General features: G+C 47.0%; 2 protein-coding genes across 2 annotated transcripts; one reads left to right on the top strand and one right to left on the bottom strand.

The window, feature by feature from the left end:
- The first annotated feature begins 513 nt into the window (after nucleotides 1–513).
- Nucleotides 514–6,270, top strand: LOC135082668 (histone-arginine methyltransferase CARMER). The gene has a single exon (XM_063977457.1). The coding sequence runs from the start codon at nucleotides 651–653 to the stop codon at nucleotides 2,244–2,246; it is 1,596 nt and encodes a 531-aa protein (XP_063833527.1). The 5' UTR covers nucleotides 514–650; the 3' UTR covers nucleotides 2,247–6,270.
- A 183-nt stretch (nucleotides 6,271–6,453) lies between these two features.
- LOC135082669 (trafficking protein particle complex subunit 12) lies at nucleotides 6,454–19,794 on the bottom strand. Its single transcript, XM_063977458.1, has 11 exons — nucleotides 19,594–19,794; nucleotides 19,244–19,500; nucleotides 19,007–19,087; nucleotides 18,843–18,923; nucleotides 18,120–18,300; nucleotides 11,497–11,654; nucleotides 10,696–10,839; nucleotides 9,925–10,071; nucleotides 8,973–9,139; nucleotides 7,851–7,974; nucleotides 6,454–7,304 (listed from the first exon to the last, which is right to left on the bottom strand). Exons 1-11 carry the CDS (start codon nucleotides 19,724–19,726, stop codon nucleotides 7,056–7,058), a joined length of 1,722 nt encoding a protein of 573 aa, XP_063833528.1. The 5' UTR covers nucleotides 19,727–19,794; the 3' UTR covers nucleotides 6,454–7,055.
- Between the last annotated feature and the right edge of the window lie 512 nt (nucleotides 19,795–20,306).

Genomic DNA, 20,306 nt, shown 5'->3' on the forward strand with positions numbered 1-20,306 from the left:
ATTTTGTTTAAATTATTGTCCTTCAACGTTCATTGATAGCACCCTCAAAATAATAAAACAAAATAAAAGTTCCAAAAAGTATCGATATCAGTAACTATCGATACTTTAGGAGTACTTATTTAAGTAGTATCGAAAAAAGATTTGAGTATTATCGAAATGAGTAGGTATCGATACTTAGGTGGTATCGGAACATCCCTAAATCAACGTGGTTTTGACATTGACGTTTCCTTGTAAACATTCGTTTACGAAGTCTGTTCAGTTTTTTATCGTTACATATGTGCTCCCTTTTCACCCCTTAACATTATTATAGGGGTAAATCATTATGGTGTAAATAATTTTCTTGTAAAATGATTTTCAGTTGGATTTCTAGAAGTATGAAATTGCTGAAAAGTCAGCAATTTTTACGAACAATTTTTAAAATTAAGGTAAATGTTTAAATTAAGCTGAATAAAATGGCTGTCATTGCTGTCAAATGACAAGAAAAAAACTGAATAGCACGCTGCCAACCATAGACAAAAGAGGGAGGAAGTTTGTGAGTGATCGATTTTACACCGGCCTCCTAAACTTTTCAACGGCATTTTTCTTTGTTTGCCCTTACGCGTGTGGACAATATTTATACAACATCCGCGAGCCCGTGTCCAGTGGTCGAAATGGCGAACACGTTTCGCGGTGTGACGGTGTCGGCCGTCAACAACGAAGGCGCTTTGACGCCCCGCTTCAATTTTCCTACAAACGTAAACGTGGATTACGATCCACAAGGGTTGAGTGTAAAAGTGATCCGTGCTGACCCTGTGCTAGCACAAGAGGTGCTCGAGTTCCCCGTCCACAGCCAGAGCGAGTGTTCCCGCGTAGCCGGCCAGTCGTATATCTTCACGATTGACAATGAGACTTTATTCTTCAAGTTTGCGTCGGATGCCGATTGTCAAAACTTCCACCTGCTCGTCAGCAAAATCAAGGCGGGCAGGTCGTCGTCGGTGTTCACAGTGCGCACCGAGGACTCGTCAGCGATGCAATACTTTCAGTTCTATGGGTACCTGAGTCAGCAGCAAAACATGATGCAGGACTATGTGAGGACTAGTACGTATCAGCGCGCTATCTTATCCAATATCAATGACTTTAAGAACAAAGTGGTGCTAGATGTGGGTGCGGGGTCAGGTATTTTGTCATTTTTTGCCGCCCAAGCAGGCGCGCGGAAGGTTTACGCAGTAGAAGCGAGTAATATGGCGCACCACGCTCAGGCTTTAGTTCGCGCCAACGGTCTCCACGACCGCATCACAGTAGTAGCGGGGAAAATCGAAGAAATTGAGCTCCCTGAAAGCGTTGACATTATCATATCCGAACCCATGGGCTACATGTTGTACAACGAGCGTATGCTAGAAACATACCTGCATGCAAAGAAATGGCTGAAACCCAACGGTAATATGTATCCCACCCGAGGTGACCTCCACATAGCACCCTTCACAGATGATGCATTATTCATGGAACAATATAACAAAGCCAATTTCTGGTATCAAACCTGCTTCCATGGTGTTGATCTAAGTGCACTCCGTACCGCTGCAATGAAAGAATACTTTAGACAGCCAATAGTAGACACATTTGATGTACGTATTTGCATGGCACGGTCCGTGAGACACGTGGTAGACTTTCTCAATGCCCATGAAACCGATTTACATCGCATCGAAGTGCCGTTTAGATTTGAGCTGACGCAGTCGGGCACTTGCCACGGCTTGGCGTTCTGGTTCGACGTGTTGTTCGCGGGCACCACGCAGCACATATGGCTATCGACGGCGCCGACGGAGCCCCTCACTCATTGGTACCAAGTGCGTTGTTTGTTAGAAACGCCGATTTTTGCTAAACAAGGACAGGTGTTAACAGGCCGTGTGCTGTTATTGGCTAACAAGAGACAGAGCTATGATGTGACGATGGAGATTAACTTGGAGGGGACGAATATTTCGTCGTCCAACACGTTGGATCTGAAGAACCCGTACTTTAGATATACCGGCGCGCCCGCTGCGCCGCCTCCAGGCGTGAACAATACATCGCCGAGTGAATCTTACTGGAACTCCATCGAGTCAACCGCCACTTTGAGCAACGGGCAGGGAGTAATTCTCGCGGACGGCACACAGCAGTACTGCTCGACGCCCGACCAGACGATCGCGTACGGAGCCCCCAACATGATCAAAACTGTGATGCTCCAGGAGGAGTTCATCAAGCGGATCGGGATCAGCCAAAATGGCGACATTTAATCGTCAAGGTCGCGCCGAGCGCGCCTTAGGGCTATAAGAAACCGTCGTAATCGGTTGTGAGCACTCTTCCGTTCAGACTTTGCTAGTGTGTAAGCAGACTTATTTATTTCAAAACAAACATCACAGTGAAGAGGACTATGCATATTTAATAGGAACTTCGCATCTGGCCTTGTAAATTAAAGCAAAGTGAAAAGGCATGAAATAATAAAACTGTAAGTTTTGGTGGATGTTTGGTTTTCGAAGTTCGAATGATGCTTATTAGTGTAATTTGGATTGTGTAACTTGTTTGGACGAGCTAGGGTTAAAGTTAACCTTGACACAGCTCTGCGGCAACCCAATAAAGATCATCACAACTCAATTGCACGTCCTGTGGTCGTCAAAACAAGCCGTAATACACTGCTTTAATTATAGAAATTCAATGTAAATATTGTGGTGAACAGAATCAGCATCAAACCTGGCCAGAAAGAGTGTGGTCTTCATTGGTTGTATTCTCTTGCAGAAATGTCTACTACCGAACTAGTTTTGGTAATAATTAACAAGTTTTCATCACAGCCATGACTTGGACTCGAGCTGTGGCAGCTCTGGGCTAGAATAAGTAATTTAGCAAGTGAAGTACACTTAGGATAAGCAATAAGTGCTGATTTTAATGATAATGCTTACCATTGTCAATACTCATTTATCATATTAGACCAGGCTCAATCATAGTTAGGTAGAGGAATCGTTGACACCAACCAGTTATAAATTGCCAGTGGTTTTACGGATCTAAATGTGATTTTTGACGATTGATTCCTTTGTCTGCCAGTCTTTCAAGAGATTGTGGATTACATCCGGAATAAATTTGATAGTTAAATATTTTTATACAATATGACTAGCCATATGTGTTATGTATGTTACATTCTGTAAATATAGGATTAATATCCCTTATTTCTTACAGTTGATCAGTATTGGTTTTGTGTTCTGTTGTCTAGAATGGTCTAGCAGATGTCTTAGTTGTAGAATATAAAAGAGGATATAGCACCACTTTTGAGATCTTGAAGCAATTGATATTTTTCCTAAACTGAAAAATAGTGGTGGTGTATCTTTGAAATTACTTAATTATACTGCTACTTAAACACTTTGTTGAAATATTTTTTTGAGTCTTAACGTCTCGATGTAAACCCCAGTTTCAGCAGTCCTATATTACATTATAAAGTATGAATATATTTGGTGCTCTATCTTTTTGCACAAAAATAGTTTTTGCATAACATACTACCTCATGATTTGGCAGACAATTTGGGACTTTATGACATAGCTCTTAAAACTTTGTATTGACTATCCTTTATTAGGGTTGCCAATTTTAAAATTAACACAGCAACATCTACTTCCAGTGTCACTGTCATATCAATAAGGATTTGAAAAGGAATATGATTGCACTTATGACAATTTTAGAAAGTTAAGTTACATAGGGGGATAGTTGTAGAGGTAATTTTAATTTTTAGAACCTTTAGATGGTATTTGGCAACCCTATTGAGTATTCCTTGTAGTTTAAAGCCAATATCACTTGCCATTATGGTCTAATTAAGATATTAACACTTGTAATGCGGTGACTTTAGTAAGGAATGGTCAAGAAGGCAAATAATAAATTTCAGTCTTCACTCGATCCATTTCCAAAGACTGTAATACCTTTTGGGTTATTATTCCTCAACGTTTCATCAAATAGAAAGCAATATTTAGATTGTAATGTAGAAAAGGTAGAATGTAAGGCGCAAGTGTCGCAACATTATGGATGTTGCTTGTTACAAAAATGTGCTGTGAAAAGCTAGAGCCGGTGTTGCCAGCGTATGTTTTGTACTAATTATGTATTTTTTTTAATTGAGCAAATAATTTTGTCAGTTGATTGTAATAGTTATGTATGTATATTTGTTTATTTTCTATTTGATGTAAACAAGAAGCTGAAGAAATTGACAATTAAATCTGATCGAATCCATTCAATCGTGAAACTGATTGTGTAAATAAGAACAATATTTGTAAAACAGTTGGTTTTTTTTTGTTCAAGTATCAAAGAGCATTATGGTTGTGTATTTAGGAGAATTGATTGAATCATGGTGATTACTTACTTATGCTGACTATACTTTTTGACTGATTTCACGGCTAAAAACTAGACATTAAGGTGTATTCACATGACACGCGGGCTTGACTCGTACGTCGACGACGAGGCAATGTAGATACACTTTAATTTATCTTTATGTGGGTGTAACACAGACCAGAGATGTATAAATAGATTTGGCAGCTCTGTATAATAACTGATTTACGAAAATATCAGAAGAGTCTGATCTCTGTATTTTTCAGTGTACAAAAGTTCAGTATAACTTCCCTTAATTATTCAGTATCTACCTGGAATTCTGGAACTTTAATATTTTCAACCACATTATGCAGAAAATAGTCTAGATCCAAAGTTTCAGAGTGAAATAAATAAGTGTGATTAAAAAAATTTCACAAAATGAGGTGTTAATTGAAAATTCAAAACAAGCTTAGATCAATGTGTACTTATAATTTTTGGTGCGAAAATTGAACTTATCTTTATGAAATCGGTTAAAAAGTGTACAGCTTTTTGAAATCATGCAGTACTATTTTTAATATTGACGTAATAATATTGCATGCACGAGCTTTATTTGGGGGAAGATTTTGCCAAATCATTCTGCCTGCACACGCAAACTATTTTCTGTCTCTTTCCATTTAATAAGGCGAGAAAGAGACGGATTATACTTAATATTTTTGTAAAATAAGTTAATAACAATTTCATAATAATGTGAATGCTTACTGTGACTTGTATGTTTGTGACTGGGACATAGTATATCCAAATAATTTTGTCTGACCAACTTATTGAACTACAGTTTGTTAGTGTGATGAATGAAACAGATGACAATCTATGTCTCAAGCGATTGTGTCGCCATCTTCGGCAAATTTGAAACATTGTCGTCTCTTTCTTTTATGTTCCGAGCACGACTATATAATGCTGTCAATTTGTTAAATATGACTGAATATATAATTAATTAGGACAGTCGTATATTTGTAACCCTGTAAATATTGTCGCGGAATGGTTTCGCAAAATATCCCCGCGAACACTGTAGTTTGAAATGTTACTGCATTTTTGTAACATAGTTCTGTAAGTGACGAACATGAAGGTAGAACAATTTATTTTGTTTGTCAGCCGTTTAGGAAATTATTTTTGAAATGTGATCAGTACTGGAGTTTGTATTGGAGGGTTATCGCGATGTTTTCAATAGAGAATTGTTTTGAAATTTCTATATTTCAACTGTGAAACAGTTCGGTTTCATTTATCCATAAACACATTTCAATATCTCTTTCTTACGTTAGTAAATGAAACAGGACAAAATACCCCTCAAATAACTCGTTGATGTTCCATATTGCCATGTAATAAATGTGACTTGGCGGAATTTGGCGAGGCCAAATCGTAGACCGAAATATTATTCACCGTTATAACATCAAATAATTCAGTCACATATTTCATTTGAATGACCAATTTGCTAAGAAAACGTAAAATTGAGATCAAACGTGAACTAGATCGTATTCCGAAATATTGGTTGCGTTTCAAGTCATATTTGGGGGTAGGTTATACAGCCTTTAGGTCCGTTTCCAGTACCAAGACTGAGCGGAGCGATGAGTGATTCGTATAAACAATTTCATTATTCAAAAAATTGATTGGTTATTCACAACACCTCCGCTCCGCCATGGAAACCAGGCCTTAGTCTTAGTTATGTCCCTTTCCATTCAATAACGTAGGAAAGAGAGATCCGATACCTTAACGATAGCCCTGCATTGTATGCAGATCTTGCATGCGGACTATTAACTAGTGCAGTATTACACAGTTAATGTTATTTCAAAACGTGCACGTCCATTATTGTTTGTTTTGTACAGCATCAATTGAATGAACTATTGTACGCATCTATCTTTATTACGACGATTATATGAAAAGAGTTTGGACGGCAATTTTCGGTAATTATATCAAGTAATTCTAATCATACGTCATTGTGGTTTAATTTATTTGAATAACCTTGTCCCTGCCCTAGTTATGAATCTCATAGGAAAAATGGGGGTAGTTTGGTAGTCACTGTAAAAATAGCCCATATTCCACCGCGATAAGGGTAGTTTTAGAAGGTAAATGTATGATTCTATTCTAGGTACTTTACATAAAACAGCATAAAAGTATAAATAATTAATTTTATTCACCTAAAAACAATATCTTAACAATAATTAATTACAGAATGTAGGTAATCACAATTTTTTTGTGTCTGTTAACATTTCTAGACTTCTAATAAATAAAACTTTAGGGAATCAGCAGCTAATAATTTTTTTTCTAGTCATCTCTACAAATTATAAATTCCATTCCATTGTAGCCCATTCAAGTATGGATTTTTACATCACAAATTACATAATCTATTTTTACTTTTATCAACTAACTAACCATAACTATATTGATCTAGCACAACTGAGTCGGTGCATGAAGGTTTGGGAGGGTGTTTTTGTGACGTCAAACGTCAGCGATACTTCAGATTAACATAGACTAAGAGCTAGTGAACGCCAGACCTACGTCATTTTATAAAAGCTGAAAGTTTGTCAGCGTATGCTCCCAATATGTTAGAATGTTGGTGAATCATGAAGTTTGGGTCATAGCTGTCAAAGCCACGATGACCCAAACTTCACGGTCTGGCGTTCACTAGCTCTTAGTCTATCACGTCATATGTCACCCCTCCCGTACCCTAACTCAAACACTCACTCAGTTACGAGTTAGTCTTGTATTTAACTACTTTAGCTCAACTTCAAACACTCCAAAACATCAGGGACCGTATCACTCCGATGCCTACACAGCATCCTCAACAGATGGAGTTTCTTATCATTAGTCTTCGAAGACTCGAGCTCATACAGCGTACAGAGGTTGATAAGTAGGGATTCGTTGAGGCCTCTCTCTGGGTTGGAGTTGATGGCTTTCTGCAGGACCGCGATGGCTTCCTTGAGGCGGCCCATGTATAGTAGGCAGACGGCTATGTTGTTCGCTACCTGCGAGTTGAAATAGAGAATTCGTTAGTTTCTACAACACAGGAAAAAAAAACTGAGAGCACAGATCATAAAGGATTTTTTTTTCAGGAAAAGACACGGCATAAAATATGACATTCCTTCAAGTCAATGGGGGCGTTTGACGGATAAAAGCGCATATTATGCAAAATAGCGATCACTACAACAGTTTTCGGCGAGGACACGTTTGCTAACTTCAATAGTGACGTGTTTCACACATTTTTAGCAGTGACAGCGCTTAGCGATCGTCATTTTGCTTACAAGCGCTTTTTTACGCCAAACGCCCCCATTGTTTTGATTGTATTTTTTATTTAATGATTGAACCTAGTTCGTTTATATAATTATAGAGGTCGTTAGGGGCGGAAAAAGTGTTGTCAGAAATTGCCATAGACGTTTCCGAAGCGTAGTCTTATTTCTTTTTTGAACCATTGATTCAATTCAATTGTGGGACACTTAAGGAATAAACCCAGAACCCCCAAGTCTCTTAAGACTGAAGACTATTATAACTAAGATAAGCAACAACAATCTCACCATAATATTGGTAGGTTCCTGGTCAGCGGCCGTCGCGAAGTTGTTGTATGCGTCCTGGTACTTCCCGTTGGCGATGTCGATCAGTCCCATATCCACGTACTCCCGGACGTCTGGCGTGGGGCATCTAAAAAAGACAAGTAAAAAATTATACTGTGTCAAAGAAATTATTATTTTTAAAGCGTATTCAGTAAGCTTCAGCTTCGACTACTTTCTATTATCGGCTATGGACTTCAGAGACACATAAATACAAAAATCTGGCTTATTCCACTATTCCCCATTGACAATCCCCGTCAACGGGGAATAGTGAACTTTTTGTTCACTAATCCCCGTTAACGCCAATGGAGCTTATAATGGGGAATAATGAACTAACAAGTTCATTAATCCCCGTTATATTAGGATTTGCCAATGGATAGCAAAAGTAGCCATAGAAAATGTATTTTAACAAAAAAATAATGTTTTAAACCACGTGCCACGTACGGTCAAGTTCTCTCTGAAAAGCGGGACCGACGAGCCTGTCACGCGCGGGACATTTAAATTTGATTTAAAAATCGGGACGTCTGGCAACGCTGCCCGCGAGCAGCCACAGCCGACAGAGGGCGCTGGAGACGCTCGCGTCAGCTGTGACGTCACTCACATGTGGTGGCGCGCCTCCCTGCCCGCGTCGAGCTGCGCCCGCGCCGCTCTGACGTGTCCGGCGAGCAGCCACAGCCGGCAGAGGGCGCTGGAGACGCTCGCGTCAGCTGTGACGTCACTCACATGTGGTGGCGCGCCTCCCTGCCCGCGTCGAGCTGCGCCCGCGCCGCTCTGACGTGTCCGGCGAGCAGCCACAGCCGGCAGAGGGCGCTGGAGACGGCTCGCGTCAGCTGTGACGTCACTCACATGTGGTGGCGCGCCTCCCTGCCCGCGTCGAGCTGCGCCCGCGCCGCTCTGACGTGTCCGGCGAGCAGCCACAGCCGGCAGAGGGCGCTGGAGACGCTCGCGTCAGCTGTGACGTCACTCACATGTGGTGGCGCGCCTCCCTGCCCGCGTCGAGCTGCGCCCGCGCCGCTCTGACGTGTCCGGCGAGCAGCCACAGCCGGCAGAGGGCGCTGGAGCGCTCGCGTCAGCTGTGACGTCACTCACATGTGGTGGCGCGCCTCCCTGCCCGCGTCGAGCTGCGCCCGCGCCGCTCTGACGTGTCCGGCGAGCAGCCACAGCCGGCAGAGGGCGCTGGAGATGGCTCGCTTTTGACTCGGGGTGGACGCTTCGGCTTGGAGGGAGGTTAGGATCTTGCCGGCTAGGCGGTAATCCTGGGAAACAAATTAAATTAAATAATAAATAAATAAATCTTTGGACAATTTCACACAGCGCCAGCTAGCCCCAAAGTAAGCAACTTAATGCTTAAATTGATTTTTGTATTTTTTTACGAGCAGCAGAGTAGAATACATTCGTCACCAACCCCTACTCTTCCCGCGGGTGTCGTAAGAGGCGACTTAGGGACTACACATCAAACAGAGAACGAGCAGCAGCGCTCTCTGATAAACATTAATCTTTTAAACTGCGATCTCCAACCCGCCTGCCAAGCGTGGAGATTATGGCAGAACCCTTCACTAAAGTGGAGGAGGCTCATAGTCCAGCAGTGGACTGTGTAAAGGGCTGTTGATTGATGATGACGACACTATTGTTTTGGTAACTGCTGCAAAGAAAGCCTCTCTTTTGTCAGTTCATAAAAGGTACTTCGAAAAGCTTGATATCGAGCTTCACGAGCTTACTAGCTGTCTCCAAATAACAAGATGCACTGCAATTTGTTTGTTGCGGTTTTTAGAAAATCTCAAAAATGATACAAAACATCATATGTATAAAAACAAAACATGTCCAACAATTGGACTGGAGTATTGGAGGTGTGATTTATTTATAGGTGATCAAAGGAAACTAAAATAATAATTTAACTGGAGTCCCTTTGATCACCCAGGTCATCTTATCCATAGGTGATCAAAGGACACCAAATTGTCGCTTGGACCAATTTATTTATCATCCATCCATACCATCGAATTTTCAGTAGGAGATTCCCGAGGAAGTTAGAAAATCATGTTACCTTCAAAGTGATAGCACAGTTGACAATAGAATGCAGAACCCTAGTCTCCCGGCCGCTCCACAGTCGTATAGACTCGGCTTTATCCTGCTCAGAAGTTAGGACTCCCGTGCCGTCTTCAGTCTTGCCCTCGCGCAAGTTTGATAGCATCTGTGGATTTAGATGGCGTTAGTATAGTCCAAAGATTTTGAAACGTCAAGTCAAAAGCAAAAACTAACAACCCTGCTTTGTTAAAAGTCCAACGTGGCAATAAGGGGTAGGTCATCTTTATTAATCAATTTTGACAGATGTCAATAGGAAACCGTAAAATCCCCGCAGACTTACAGACTTAATCAGTCGATAGTTTAGTCGGCTTTTTGTATACGATATCGGACCGATACCAAATCTGTGTAATGAGCGCACTTTCATACATGTTCATACTGATTAACAGCCGGGTCGGGTAAAGCCTGGTCCGTGAGCACGTAGAATTTTGTCCAATGACCCCAAGCTACCCATCCTTATCGCTCGCGTGTAATTATATTGCTGTCGCGACTGTGCGACGGGCGCCCGCAGTGTGTGTGCGAGTGCCACAGCAACATAATTACTCGCGAGCGAGAAGGATGGGTAGCTTGGGGTCATTGGACAAAATTCTACGTGTTCACGGACCAGGCTTTAGTTAATCAGAATAAACTTGAAAGGCAGGTAGGTTCCTCATACAAAAGAACTCCCTAAACAGAACTAGGGTAGAGACAGTCCTGCCAAAAAAAAACAGGGTAGAATTGTGGACCTTATTACCTTCTGTATAACGTCGATCATCGCGTACAGCCTGTCCACGGCCTCCTCGGCCTTCCCGACGTGTCCTGGGAGCTCCGCCACCAGCAACCTTAGTGAGAACGGGACTAGACTTCCGGTACGGCCTTCGTATGTGTCTGGATAGAACTGTGGACATGTTTATATTAGTTTAGAACTTTATTCTTTTGGTTTCATCATCATTTCAGCCAAAGGACGTCCACAGCTGAACATAATAGGCCTCCCCCAATGATTTTCACATCGCCTTGGTAGCGGCCTGCACCCAGTGCAGTCTTGCTACCTTTATGAGGTCGTCGGTCCACCTTTTGTTGTAAGGTTCGAAAACATTGCAGGAATATGTCATCTTGTAGCCGAGTGATATGCTCTTCATTCTACACACAATAGTATAACGACGATTGTTGACAGACCAATAAAATAGACAAAAAAAGGAAACGGTTGCAAAAATTACATCGTTCGTTCGTTCGTTTCAGCCAAATGACGTCCACTGCTGGAAAAAGGCCTCCTCCAAGGTTTTCCAAAAAATTACATACATAAAATATAATATAGCTCGTAGAGATGTTGGCCGTTGGGGCAGAAAAGTTCTCGAGTGGCGACCCTGGGCCGGAGAACGTAGCGTGGGCACTAGGCGGTCCCGCCGTAGGAGAACCGCCGATTTGGTGAATAAGGTCGCGGGAAGAGCCTGAATGTGGGCAGCGCAGGAACGGTCATTATGGAAAACCTTGGGGGAGGCCTTTGTCCAGCAGTGGACGTCATTTGGCTGAAACGAAGACGAAGAAGAAGAAATACCTCATAGAACATGTCAGGCTTGCTAAAGTCCCCGAACGGCTCGGCCTCCTTCACCAGAGGCTCGTGGAGGCGGATCCTCAGCATCACAGCGAACCTCGTCAGCCAAAGCTGCAGCGTGCGCGGCGTGTGCTTGGTCTGCCGGTGCATGCGGCCTACACCTGGTCACAAGTGTCACAACAAATAAGATCACAGAAACTAAAGGGAGATGTGACAAGGGGGCGGGGCCGATATCGCAGCAATATGCCCATAAACAGAACACATTGCTCGTGAAAGTAATGATGACAGCAGCGACGTCATAATGTAAACAGTTTACATTGCTTGCGCAATAGGTACTAAAGATTATTCGAACGTTGAGTACTGATACCGCAGTGGATAATGAGCACATATTTTGATTACTTTGTGTGTGCGAATTTCTAATGCGACACTGAGTCGAACTCAGCGCATTAGTTGGCATCTCTCTATATCTCTATGGTTAGGAGACTAGCTCAGTACAAGTCTCTGACGGCTCAGCCTTCATCAGAGGCTCGTGGAGGCGGAACCTCAGCATCACAGATCTGTAGCGTGCGCGGCGTGTGCTTGGTCTGCCGGTGCATGCGGGCTGCACCTGCACAACGAACTAGTGTTAACGAGGCTAAAGTACGGTCGCCGAGCACGTAGAATTTCGTCCAATGACCCCAAGCTACCCATCCTTATCGCTCGCGCGTAATTATTATAGCTGTCGCGACTGTGCGACGGGCGGGACAAGAGCGGAAAGACACTGGGGCGAAGACACTAGCGCGAAAGACACTTGCGCGAAAGACACTTCCCTGAGTCACATGCAGCGCGCCCGTTGAGCTTGCTCTGTGCCACTTCGCTGTTCGCTTGCAGTGTCCCTGTCCTCCGAAGGGTCTGTCGTCTCACCCTGTCCAGCGGCCGCTAGCAGCCCGGCAGTGAGGTTGACGGCGGCGCGGAAGTAGCCAGTCCGCAGCAGCTCGCGCAGCCCGGCCTCGTCGCGGCTCACGTGCTCCGCGCGCACCACGCCGCGCGCGCCCGCCGAGCTCACGCCGAGGTACTTTACTGCTGCCTCTTGGAGGCGGCGGCCTGGGAGGAAGGCGCGCGAAGACAAGAGCGAAAGACACTGGGGCGAAGACAGAAGCGCGAAAAGACACTTGCGGGCATGGACGCTAGCATGAAACACTTGCGCGAAAGACACTGGGGCGAAGACACAAGTGGGAAAGACACTTGCGCGAAAAGACACTTGAGCGTATGGACGCTTGCGCGTAAGACACTCGAGCGAAAGACACTTGCGGGAACGGATACTTGCGCGTAAGACACTTGAGTGAAAGACACTTGCGCGAAAGACACTCGGGCGAAAGACACTTGCGCGCATGGACGCGCAAGCGCGTAAAACACTCGGGCGAAAAAAACTAGCGCGAGACACTTGCGTAAAAGACACTTGAGTGAAAGACACTTGCGCGAAAGACACAAGCGCGAAAGATACTTGCCTGAGTCACATGTAGCGCGCCCGTTGCACGTTACACTGCGAGCTCCTAAGGAAAGTATCATCCCACTCTAGTTAACAGCGCTCTGCTGTCTATCTCACCCTGTCCAGCGGCCGCTAGCAGCCCAGCAGTGAGGTTGACGGCGGCGCGGAAGTAGCCAGTCCGCAGCAGCTCGCGCAGCCCGGCCTCGTCGCGGCTCACGTGCTCCGCGCGCACCACGCCGCGCGCGCCCGCCGAGCTCACGCCGAGGTACTTTACTGCTGCCTCTTGGAGGCGGCGGCCTGGGAGGAGGGCGCGCGAAGACAAGAGCGGAAGACACTGGGGCGAAGACACAAGCGTGGAAAGACACTTGCGTGAAAGACACTCGAGCGAAAGACACTTGCGGGAACGGACACTAGCGCGAAAGATAATTGCGAAAAAGACACTCGGGCGTAAGACACCTACGCCTACAGACACTTGCGCCTATAGACACTTGCGCCTACAGACACTTGCGCCTACAGACACTTGCGCCTATAGACACTTGCGCCTATAGACACTTGCGCCTAGCATGAAAGACACTAGCGCCAAAGACGCTTGCGCGAAAGACACTTGCCTGAAGTCACATGCAGCGCGCCCGTTGAGCTTGCTCTGTGCCACTGCTGTCAGCTTGCAGTGTCCCTGTCTCCTAAGGGAAGTGTATCTCTGTCGTCTCACCCTGTCCAGCGGCCGCTAGCAGCCCGGCAGTGAGGTTGACGGCGGCGCGGAAGTAGCCAGTCCGCAGCAGCTCGCGCAGCCCGGCCTCGTCGCGGCTCACGTGCTCCGCGCGCACCACGCCGCGCGCGCCCGCCGAGCTCACGCCGAGGTACTTTACTGCTGCCTCTTGGAGGCGGCGGCCTGGGAGGAAGGCGCACGAAGACACAAGAGGGGAAAGACACTGGGGCGAAGACACAAGCGCGAAAGATACTAACGCGAAAGACGCCAGCATGAAACACTTGCGCGAAAGACACTAGAGCATAAGACACTTGCGCGAAAGATACTTGCGCAAAAGACACTTGTGCGAAAGACACTTGCGCGCATGGACGCTAGCATGAAACACTTGCGCGAAAGACACTTGAGCGAAGACACAAGCGGGAAAGACACTTGCGTGAAAGACACTTGCGCGAAAAGACACTTGAGCGTATGGACGCTTGCGCGTAAGACACTCGAGCGAAAGACACTTGCGGGAACGGACGCTTGCGCGAAAGACACTTGAGTGAAAGACACTAGCGCGAAAGACACTTGCGGGAATAGATGCTTGCGCGAAAGACACTTGTGTGAAAGACACTTGCGCGAAAGACACTAGCGCCAAAAAAACCTGCTGAAAGTCATAACCAAGACGCGTGCGTTGAGCTTATTCTATGATTCTTCACTGCCACCTCTTGGAGTGTGTGTAGCTCCTAAGGGAAGTATCTGCCATCTCACTCTAGCCAACAGCGCTCTAAGGAAGTGTATCTCTATCTCACCCTGTCCAGCGGCCGCTAGCAGCCCAGCAGTGAGGTTGACGGCGGCGCGGAAGTAGCCAGTCCGCAGCAGCTCGCGCAGCCCGGCCTCGTCGCGGCTCACGTGCTCCGCGCGCACCACGCCGCGCGCGCCCGCCGAGCTCACGCCGAGGTACTTCACCGCTGCCTCTTGGAGGCGGCGGCCTGGGAGGAAGGCGCGCGAAGACAAGAGCGGAAGACATTGGGGCGAAGACAGAAGCACGAAAAGACACTTGCAGAAAGACACTTGGGCGAAGACACAAGTGGGAAAGACACTTGCGTGAAAGACACTTGCGTGAAAGACACTTGCGCGAAAAGACGCATGCGCGTAAGACACTCGAGCGAAAGACACTTGTGGGAACGGACGCTTGCGCGAAAGACACTTGAGTGAAAGACACTTGCGCGAAAAGACACTTGAGCGTATGGACGCTTGCGCGTAAGACACTCGAGCGAAAGACACTTGCGGGAACGGACGCTTGCGCGAAAGACACTTGAGTGAAAGACACTAGCGCGCATGGACGCTTGCGCGTAAGACACTCGGGTGAAAGACACTTGCGCCTATAGACACTTGCCTGAGTCACACGCAGCGCGCCCGTTGAGCTTGCTCTGTGCCACTTCGCTGTCAGCTCGCAGTGTCCCTGTCCTCCTAAGGGTCTGTCGTCTCACCCTGTCCAGCGGCCGCTAGCAGCCCAGCAGTGAGGTTGACGGCGGCGCGGAAGTAGCCAGTCCGCAGCAGCTCCCTATTGCTTGCGCAAAAGATACTAGCATGAAAGACACTAGCGCGAAAGACACTTGCGCAAAAGACACTTGCCCAAAAGACACTAGCGCGTAAGACACCTCATTGAATTCACAAGCGCGAAAGACACTAGCCTGAGTCACATGCAGCGCGCCCGTTGCACGTTACACTGCGAGCTCCTAAGGAAAGTATCATCCCACTCTAGTTAACAGCGCTCTGCTGTCTCGCTCACCCTGTCCAGCGGCCGCTAGCAGCCCAGCAGTGAGCAGAGAGCAGAGCTCACGCCGAGGTACTTTACTGCTGCCTCTTGGAGGCGGCGGCCTGGGAGGAAGGCGCGCGAAGACAAGAGCGGAGAGACACTGGGGCGAAGACACAAGCGTGAAGAGACACTTGCGCCTACAGACACTTGCGCCTATAGACACTTGCGCCTACAGACACTTGCGCCCACAGACACTTGCGCCTACAGACACTTGCGCCTACAGACACTCGCGCCTAAAGACACTCGCGCCTACAGACACTCGCGCCTACAGACACTCGCGCTTATAGACACTTGCGCGAAAGACACTTGCCTGAGTCACATGCAGCGCGCCCGTTGAGCTTACTCTGTGACAGCTTGCAGTATCCCTGTCTACTAAGGGAGCGTATCTCTGTCGTCTCACCCTGTCCAGCGGCCGCTAGCAGCCCGGCAGTGAGGTTGACGGCGGCGCGGAAGTAGCCAGTCCGCAGCAGCTCCCTATTGTGGTCTCACTCTAGCGCTCTAAGGGAGTGTATCGCTGTCTCGCTCACCCTGTCCAGCGGCCGCTAGCAGCCCGGCAGTGAGGTTGACGGCGGCGCGGAAGTAGCCAGTCCGCAGCAGCTCCCTATTGTGGTCTCACTCTAGCGCTCTAAGGGAGTGTATCGCTGTCTCGCTCACCCTGTCCAGCGGCCGCTAGCAGCCCGGCAGTGAGGTTGACGGCGACGCGGAAGTAGCCAGTCCGCAGCAGCTAACTATTGTGGTCTCACTCTAGCGCTCTAAGGGAGTGTATCGCTGTCTCGCTCACCCTGTCCAGCGGCCGCTAGCAGCCCGGCAGTGAGGTTGACGGCGGCGCGGAAGTAGCCAGTCCGCAGCAGCTCGCGCAGCCCGGCCTCGTCGCGGCTCACGTGCTCCGCGCGCACCACGCCGCGCGTGCCCGCCGAGCTCACGCCGAGGTACTTTACTGCTGCCTCTTGGAGGCGGCGGCCTGGGAGGGAGGCGCGCGAAGAACGGAGAGACACTGGGGCGCGAAGAACGGAGAGACCCGAAGTCACAAGCGCGAAAGACACTTACCCGAAGTCACAAGCGCGAAGACACTTGCCCGAAGTCACAAGCGCGAAGACACTTGCCCGAAGTCACAAGCGCTAAAGACACTTGCCCGAAGTCACAAGCGCGAAAGACACTTGCCTGAAGTCACATGCAGCACGCCCGTTGAGCTTGCTCTGTGACACTCCGCTGTCAGCTCGAAGTGTCCCTGTCTCCTAAGGGAAGTGTATCTCTATCTCACCCTGTCCAGCGGCCGCTAGTAGCCGTGAGGTTGACGGCGGCGCGGAAGTAGCCAGTCCGCAGCAGCTCCCTATTGCTTGCGAAAGATACTTGCGCAAAAGACACTCGGGCGAAAGTCACTTGCGCCTACAGACACTTGCGCCTACAGACACTTGCGCCTATAGACACTTGCCTGAGTCCCCTGGAGCGCGCCCGTTGAGCTTGCTCTGTGCCACTGCTGTCAGCTTGCAGTGTCCCTGTCTCCTAAGGGTCTCACCCTGTCCAGCGGCCGCTAGCAGCCCAGCAGTGAGGTTGACGGCGGCGCGGAAGTAGCCAGTCCGCAGCAGCTCCCTATTGCTTGCGCAAAAGACACTAGCATGAAAGACACTAGCGCGAAAGACACTTGCCCAAAAGACACTAGCGCGTAAGACACCTCATTGAAGTCACAAGCGTGAAAGACACTTGCCTGAGTCACATGCAGCGCGCCCGTTGCACGTTTCACTGCGAGCTCCTAAGGAAAGTATCATCCCACTCTAGTTAACAGCGCTCTGCTGTCTCGCTCACCCTGTCCAGCGGCCGCTAGCAGCCCGGCAGTGAGGTTGACGGCGGCGCGGAAGTAGCCAGTCCGCAGCAGCTCGCGCAGCCCGGCCTCGTCGCGGCTCACGTGCTCCGCGCGCACCACGCCGCGCGCGCCCGCCGAGCTCACGCCGAGGTACTTTACTGCTGCCTCTTGGAGGCGGCGGCCTGGGAGGAAGGCGCGCAAACACAAGAGCGAAAGACACTGGGGCGAAGACACAAGCGCGAAAGATACTAACGCGAAAGACGCCAGCATGAAACACTTGCGCGAAAGACACTTGGGCGAAAAGACACTTGAGCGTATGGACGTTTGCGCGTAAGACACTCGAGCGAAAGACTCTTGCGGGAACGGACGGACGCTTGCGCGAAAGACACTTGCACGTTAGGACACTTGCGCGAACGGACAATTGAGCGAAATACATTACCGCGCATGGACGCTTGCGCGTAAGACACTCGGGCGAAAGACACTTGCGCCTATAGACACTTGCCTGAGTCCCCTGGAGCGCGCCCGTTGAGCTTGCTCTGTGCCACTGCTGTCAGCTTGCAGTGTCCCTGTCCTCCGAAGGGTCTGTCGTCTCACCCTGTCCGGCGGCCGCTAGCAGCCCAGCAGTCAGGTTGACGGCGGCGCGGAAGTAGCCAGTCCGCAGCAGCTCCCTATTGCTTGCGCAAAAGACACTAGCGCGAAAGACACTTGCGCAAACGGACGCTTGCGCAAAAGACACTTGCCCAAAAGACACTAACACACACATGCAGCGCGCCCGTTGCACGTTTCACTGCGAGCTCCTAAGGAAAGTATCATCCCACTCTAGTTAACAGCGCTCTGCTGTCTCGCTCACCCTGTCCAGCGGCCGCTAGCAGCCCGGCAGTGAGGTTGACGGCGGCGCGGAAGTAGCCAGTCCGCAGCAGCTCGCGCAGCCCGGCCTCGTCGCGGCTCACGTGCTCCGCGCGCACCACGCCGCGCGCGCCCGCCGAGCTCACGCCGAGGTACTTTACTGCTACCTCTTGGAGTGCGTCGGCCTGGGAAGGATAGTTAAAAGATCACATTGACAAGGAAACTATTTGAAGTTTTGAACAGCCTCTAGCCCATGTAGCGCCTGTGAACAATCATTACTCTAGCACTATCTAAAGCCCGGTCGCCGAGCACGTAGAATTTCGTCCAATGACCCCAAGCTACCCATCCTTTATCGCTCGCGCGTAATTATGTTGCTGTCGCGCCCGCACACTCACTGCGGCCGCCCGTCGCACAGTCGTGACAGCAATATAATTACGCGCGAGCAATAAGGATGGGTAGCCTGGGGTCATTGGACGAAATTCTATTTGCTCGGCAACCAGACTATAGTTATCAAATAATGGCCAGAAGTTAATGGTGCATCCTATGACACCTGTGTGCAATGCACACCCTGCACTATAGGTAAAGCTGCCTCTGCAGAACAAAGGTCTATTATAGAACTAATATGGTCTAGGTACCTACTCAATAAAATTCATAATTCAAAGGTGGCCTAATTTTTCATGTCCATCTTTTTACCATCTATCTTTCAATATTGAATAGTTACACTTACCAATTCTTCCTCTAGCACCAGTCCAGGCATTGTTAGGACTTCCCTCTCGGGGAAAAATGATCCTTTTGGAGATGATTGAGCCTAAAACAATTATTATAATGATACAAGTGCTATTTAAAACATCTAGCAATGTTACTATTTAAAATGTTATTTATTTTATTTACCTTCATGAGGGTCTTTTTAGCTTCTTCATTTGGTATCCAAGCATCTCTTCTTCTAACTTCTTCTTTGTCTATAGGTTGATTCTATCACAAAAAAAATCTATTGTTATAACATGTATTTTACATCATCATACCTACATCAACTTTGTAATAACTTGCCAGGAAGCTGATAATATTAAAACAGACGCCCAACATTGTAATGAAATTGTATTTATAGTAAAAGAATAGAAACGCACTTACCTTTATGCTCAAACCATCTAATGCATCAGCTATAATGTTAGGATTGGTCATGCCACTTTTAGGCGGCCCCAAAGTAGGCTCAGGGCCTATGGTGTCGAAGAACGTAGACGGGTCAGGTAGGCTCTTAGTTGAAATAGTCGTGGAACCACTAACAGTCGGCACAGGAGGAGAAAATGAGACTTCTTGCGCACTGCTGAGTTGAGAAAAAGAAGTCGTCATATTTTGTGGGAACAGATTCGGTGCTGACGGCTGACTGCCTAGAATAAATGATACACTCGTTAGCACTATACGTAAAGACTAGAAACGTAATAATTTACATGTAAAGTAGACAAATTTCTGTGAAAACTTACCACTACTGTCCCCCAAGTAAACACTTTGTATCATATCACTAGGAGAGGTTCCGATTTCGTCAAAAAACTGTGATGCGGGCGGCACTTCCGTATCACCAAAATACTGACTCAGAGATGGTTTATTGTTATCCATTCTGGAGTTTAAAACTGATTATTTATATATTTATTTGTGCCAGTCTCCCTGGCAGGATTTTTTTTTGACAATTTGAGGCAGACTGACAGTGACAGCAACTTAATGTTGCTATTTATTAATAATTTACTACTATGTAGGTAGTTTATTGAATGTTTGTTATCGTTATTTTTGTTCCAAGGCTTTTTTATGACCAAGAATTTTTATTTTCCAAAGGCTGAAATTTTAATTTATCATGATAGTTACACTAAGTAAATATAGAAATAAATGCTTGATGATAAAAAACTTATTCAATGTAAGCAGTGTGTCTGTGTGTGTTATCAATGATTACTCATATTCATATCACCTACACAAGCGTTTAATTATAAAGATGGAATCAACTTTAGCACTCAACACTTAGATAAACTAAGTTTACTAAGTTAGTTTACTAATGACTCAATCAACAACATAGTAAATATTTTTCAATAATATTATTAATTGGTAGTAACCTAGATACTATTTATGGTAACATCGGCTACACCCGTCAAACCATTTCTTATGTCAAAAAAATCTGTCAGCGAGGGCCTTTAGACATACTCTCTAA

Source organism: Ostrinia nubilalis, chromosome 22 (genome assembly GCF_963855985.1).
Source record: "Ostrinia nubilalis chromosome 22, ilOstNubi1.1, whole genome shotgun sequence".
Classification (NCBI taxonomy): domain Eukaryota; kingdom Metazoa; phylum Arthropoda; class Insecta; order Lepidoptera; family Crambidae; genus Ostrinia; species Ostrinia nubilalis.